The 5,682-nt window shown below is 51.2% G+C and overlaps 1 protein-coding gene across 1 annotated transcript in view; it reads left to right on the top strand.

The window, feature by feature from the left end:
- Positions 1 to 5,046, top strand: part of ANKS6 (ankyrin repeat and sterile alpha motif domain containing 6) — a gene marked incomplete at its 5' end in the record, with an annotated part of 61,299 nt that extends 56,253 nt beyond the window's left edge. Inside the window, 2 exons of the mRNA XM_023510545.1 lie at positions 810 to 906; positions 4,632 to 5,046. Coding sequence (XP_023366313.1) covers positions 810 to 906; positions 4,632 to 4,681 — 147 coding nt within the window. The remainder of the gene's footprint in view (positions 1 to 809; positions 907 to 4,631) is intronic.
- Between the last annotated feature and the right edge of the window lie 636 nt (positions 5,047 to 5,682).

The raw sequence follows: 5,682 nt of genomic DNA, 5'->3' as shown, positions 1-5,682 counted from the left end.
GTTAAGAGGCCTTGTCTGAGAGATGTCTGCTTCGGGGTATGGATAGAAACTGCCCCCTCACCTGAGAGTGAAATGACAGGAAAGAAAATTTGAATTCTGGGCTTATCCAGTGGACACTCCCTCCCCTACCATTGCACTCTTAGCAGAGAACAATCTGCCAGTCGTTGTACATCTTTAATTCACTTTCCATTTTGTCTGCATCTACTTGTTAATTTAAAAAATATATTTTTAATCTACCTTGCTGCCCTCTGAGGCTCAGACCTGCCCATCTCTTACAAAGGGTCTAAAGTCAGCAGCAATCATGTGAGGTGGGGGGTTTTGGAGGGATGGGGTGAGAAGGGAATCTCTGTGAATAGGAATCTGACACCTTTTGGCCAAGGAGGAGTGAAGACAGTTCATCCTCTCCCTGTAGCAGGAAGCAATGTGGCTCCTGTTGGGTTCTCTGGAAATCTCACAGCTGGAAAGACACAGAGCGGGGCAGGGGAGGAAACCTTCCTTCCAGGCCACAGGCCTGGGACCATGCAGTCCTGCCAGCTGGGCTCTGCTTCCTGTCCTCATCAGGGGATCAGACTTCTGCGTCCCAAGGGCCTCACTAGCACTGACAGGCCACGATGGCGGGTGCTAGGGGAGATTCTGACTCAGTGTGTTTTTATTAAGCTCGGTACTCTTTCAATTAGGTAATTTATTTTCCCCAAGACGCCTATGGGTTTTTCGAGTATGAGTTGAGCATTAACAGCACTGTGTCAATTGAATTAATGGTTAAAAGATTTAACAAGACTTTCTGTGTCTGTTTTCAATTTCCTCCACAGGGACGCGAGAGACAAATTTTACAGGAAACCATTCACAACTTCCATTCTTCCTTTGAGAGCAGTGCCAGCAACACCAGGGCCCCTGGCAGCAGCCCCTGTACGTGACCTCGTCCTATGGCTACAGTGTGAGCTTTCTGAACCCCACCTCCACCTCCACCTTCACGTGGCCACAACCTAGCCCGTGTTCCCAGAAATACCCCTGGCTCTGTCATACCACTGTGCCTCAGTCATTTCCCCCTCCACCTGGAGCACCCTTTGTCCTGTCCCTGCTGCATCGGTTGCCAGTGCCTGTTGCTGTGACAGACTCCATCTCACAGAGGCCAACTCTCACGTAGCAGTCCAGCAGGAGTACTTCTGTTTGGCAGGTGGTTTCACATCATGGTTTAGGGACCCAGCTTCTTTCCTCTTGTGCTTTGGGAGCCCTGGAGTCTTTGCTCCTGGCTGGCAACAAACGAAAGGGATGGGAGAGAAGGCCCAGTCACTTCTTCACTGTCCTTAACTAGCACACACTCCTGTTCATGCTCCATTGGCCACCAGTATCACGTGGCCCCACCTGGATGCAAAGGAGCCTGGGAATTGTAGTCTCCGTCCAGCATGGAGTTTCCCAGCAACAACTTTGAACTTAGATGGAGAATGCAAGGGGAGTAGAGATTACCTCTCCTTGCCACAGCTTCCCTTAAAACTTCCAACTTATCCCTCCTGGTCCAAGTCACCTACCTATCAGATGAAGCCTTTCTTGACTCCTTTCTAGCCACTGGTGTCCCTTACTGCTTTCGGTGTGACTCTGCTCTGGCACTTCATTGTATCATACAGCAGGTGTTCAGGCTGTGTATGTTGAATGCATTTTCCTTTATTGTGACAACAGCCTTTTATGTAGGAAAAATAGAGGAGGCCTGCTGAGGGGGGGGGGTCCTTTCTTCTTTCTGGCTTTCGGCTTCCTCGTCTGCAGAATAGAGGGCGGAGCAACGTGATGCTCCCGTACTCCAGCCATGCTGTTCGCCCTGTGCCACAGCGGGGCTGTCTGCACTACGAGGGGGATCCCAGAAGATGAGTGCTTCACATTGAGAAAGGACTGTGGTGCTCCAGTGTGCCAGGCAGAGACATGTACAATTTGGGATTTTTTTTTCTAGATCATGTTAATGCTATGTTCCTCGGACGTGAATAGGCCCTTGTAGTTTCTGACCATGTCACGTTACATGAGAGGGGCTCTGACTTTTAAAAGCCATTTGCTTTCTGCTGTGTTTTTTCGTGAGTGATTTATTGGCCAGTACTTCGTGGAGCCCTGTTATCTGCTGGGTGGCTGCATGTATAGGGACAAGCCAGAGCTGCTGTTCACCCTGGAGCATCTGGACAGGCTAGGGAAGACCTGTAAACAGTCCCAACTCTGAGAGGCAGCATAGTAGAATAGAAAGAGCTTGCACTCCTGAGGCAGGTACAAGATTCAGGTCCAGCCCTCAGTCTCTTAGTAGTTGGTACTTCACAGAATTTCGGTTTTTACTGTGAGCTGTGCTGGTATCCATGGGAGGTGCCCTCCCTCATCTGTCCCTCCCATAGCCATGAAAGCCCACCCCTGTGTGGCTTTTAGAGCATCACCATACTGCTCAGGCCCCTCTGCCTCAGGGCCCAGTGGGTGCAGTTCCTTCATAATCCTTTCTTCTTCCTGCCTGCAGAAGCCAACTTTCCACATGACTGAAGATACAGCCTTTGATTTGGGCCCTTACTAATAGACATCTCTGTAAAGGTTCCTCAAGTCCCATCCTTCTTATAGGAGACCCACTCCTTGATCACCTTATGTGTGTACTGGCAGCTTTACCTCACTGTCTTTTCACCCTCTCTGCCCTCCCCCTCCACCCCCGAGGTAGCCTCCTCCTGCACCTAGAGGAAGCAGGTGCTTTGGCAGAAGCCACTCCCCGGTTTCGCAGCTCTAAAGGGGGCAGGTCTAGGTTAGAGCCAGGCCTGCTGGCTGTCCAGACTTTTCCACCAACTCCTAAAGATTCCTGAGCTAGGAATCTTTAGCTGTTGTAATTTACTGATATCTCCAGGTGCTAGCAATGGGCCTAGAAATGTCTACCCCTAAAATACACGGCTCCCACTGTTACATGCTTTGCAGTTTTGTTCCTGCTTTTCACTGAGGTCCTGTACTTCAGTGTCGTATGTATCAGTGTAACTTCCACTGAGGTAGGTTTGACTGAGCACCTGCCATACACAGGAGCTGTGCCGGAGTCCCTTTCCACAAACATCGGATGAGCCTGGACAGAGCAGGGCTTCTTATTCCCATTTTGCAGACAGGAGAACTAAACCAAGGCTCCAGATGATGCCTCTCCTGTCTTTTCCACTGGATTCATGTCCAGGATTTTTTCCCCCAGGCAGTTTCTGTGCTGGTTGGTGAGAGGTCCCTGGTACCCTTGACACCCCCTCCTGGGGACCATTCTTACCCCACGTGTGTACCTACCCAGCTCCAAGGGGCTGTCCCCTCCACAGGGAGTGCCTCCCTTGCTCAGTGACCTTCACCAGCATTTCCCAAAGTGTGCTCCCTGGAACACTAGTTCCACAAGATGTTACTAGGTTTTCTATAAAGAAAATTACAGGGATGTGTATGTGAAAGGGAGTGAGCTTCCATGATGAGGTGGGTTTGGCAGACGCTGGGTTAAGGCTGAGCTGCACAGTCATCTTTGCTGTGGACAGCTCCTAACCTTCAGTGCACTGGTATGTGTCGGGCTTCTGCACCGGGCCTGAGCTGTAGCATTTCCTACACCTGTCTGATCACAGGGCACTTCTCCAGGATGCTCGTACAGATGGGTCTCTTGGACCTCACTGGGGAAGCCCCACTTGACAGGATAGTAGTAGCCATGAGGCCTCTCAGCCCTTGGACGTGCAGTTGCCTCAGGGTCATTGTTGTCTCCCCCCTACCCCTGCAGCAGTGATCTGCTTGGCAGTGGGCTATCAGGTGGGGTTCCCTGACTTTGACATGGCAGGGAGCTTACTCATAAGGTTCTCTATCCTGGGGGCTGTCCAAGCCCCTGCTGGCCAGGGCAGGGCTCCCCCTTCCTTTCTGTGTACCAGACCATTACATGGAGGCCAGCTGGTTTTGCAAGGAGACTGTTTACCTGTTCATTCTTTGGTTTACTGAACATTTACTGAGCACCTACTCTGGGCCAGCCCCATGCTTGCGATCTAAATCCAAGATGAAAAAAGGCTCATTCTGCCCTCAAGGCACCCTTGGTTCTGTAGAGGAGACAAGCACAGAGTACAGTGGTGTGGTGACACAGGTGTATGCTCAGTGTGTGGCCCAGGGAAAGCCACCAGTGATGGCTCCAGCTCAGCCCAAGCAGGGCTCCGAGGAGAGAACCAGAGCTGGAACCACTGCAGGTGAGAAAGAGAAGGCACCCCAGGCTGGGGAGCAGCGTGTACGAAGGCAGCATATAACATTTGTGGGTAATGCATCACTTGGGGAGGAGGGGTTAGTCAGATACTTGTTTTTCTGATTCTTGGTCCTTTGGAATGTATTGAAACAATTTGTTATCCTGGAAAGAGCACAGGATCTAGAGTCAGACTTAGCACTGGATTGTGGCTCAGCCACTTCTCACTGAGTAATGTTGGGTATGTTTCTTCAGTTCCATGAGGCTCAGTTTCCCTTTTGGTTACAAGGGAGTAGCAGTTCTCAAGGGGCTAATGATCATATGAAGGTGAGAAAGGCCTTTCACACTATGGAGCTGTATACATGTGAGAAATCTCAGAGATAGTTGCACATTTTTAAATCTCTCTCCCTCTCCCTTTTCTCTCCCTGTCCCTCCCTCTCCCTTCTCCCCTTCCCTAATGAAGCTATGGCAGGATGGGTGAGGCCGGAAGAAACCACCTCCAGCAAGAGGTAGCAGCAGCTGAGATGGCTCTGCTGGCCAGAGCCAGAGTTGGGGAAGCAAGGGTCGACCTTTGGATGCTGCCTTCCATTGGTGTGTGACGCTGGTCTTCCCAGCAAGGTGAACAGAACAGGAGGAGACAGTCTGGCCAAATTCTAGGAGTGATGCAGTAGGCAGAGAGGGGGCAGGGAAGCCTCATTTGCTCTTGCTGGGAGCTGTCTGAAGACCGTTGTTACACAGGCCAGGCCTGCGGCTGATGACTGGACATCCATGCTGACCTGCACTTCCACGTTAGTGCCTCCAGAAGGGCCTGGGACCCTTCCCAAGAAGATTCTGCAGTCCGGAATAAAGGTGCCATCCCATGTCTGTCCTTGTCCATTCCTAACAAGTTAATCATGCCTTGTTAACCAGTACAGTAGGTCCTATGCAACATGTAAAGATATCTGATGTTGTCCCTAATAAAGTTGGTCCCAAATTCTGCAGGACTGGCCTGCAAGAGGGTATCCCCCTGAGTGAGCTGGGTGGTGAGTCACCTCCCTTGGGAGTTTCTCACTGGTCAAATACTTCCTGAGGGCTTTCCAGGCTCCCTGCTGGCCTCAGGGGGCTCTGCACCTCCTTTACATACAGCACAAGTGTAGACTTAGACCCTGCCATAGTATCAGCCCCTCAGCTGAGGAGCCTAACTCAGAGAGAACAAGGTTCACTAGAACTTGGAATGACTGAAAAGAAACAAGCAGGAAGGATCGCAGTAATACGATAGAGCGTGAAGCCAGCCCAGTTCCCAGTCTCAGCTTCCCTACCGCTGGGGCTTCCTCGTCATAGCAGACTATATCTCCTGTCCCACTGGAGTAGACCCTTCCAGGGCCCTGGGCCCTGTTGGAGCCTCCTCCCCAGGGCCAGTAGATGATATGGCCATCTCTGTTGGGGAGACCTTGTTCCACCCTACCAGTGACTGTGCTAGGATTTGGCCATACCCTTAGTCAGTGATTTTCAACCACTGTGCCATGAGAGGATCT

Source organism: Otolemur garnettii, unplaced genomic scaffold, assembly GCF_000181295.1.
Source record: "Otolemur garnettii isolate 467f Iridium unplaced genomic scaffold, OtoGar3 scaffold00014, whole genome shotgun sequence".
Classification (NCBI taxonomy): domain Eukaryota; kingdom Metazoa; phylum Chordata; class Mammalia; order Primates; family Galagidae; genus Otolemur; species Otolemur garnettii.
Note: the sequence above shows the minus strand (reverse complement) of the source record. Positions and strands in the feature narration are given on the sequence as shown.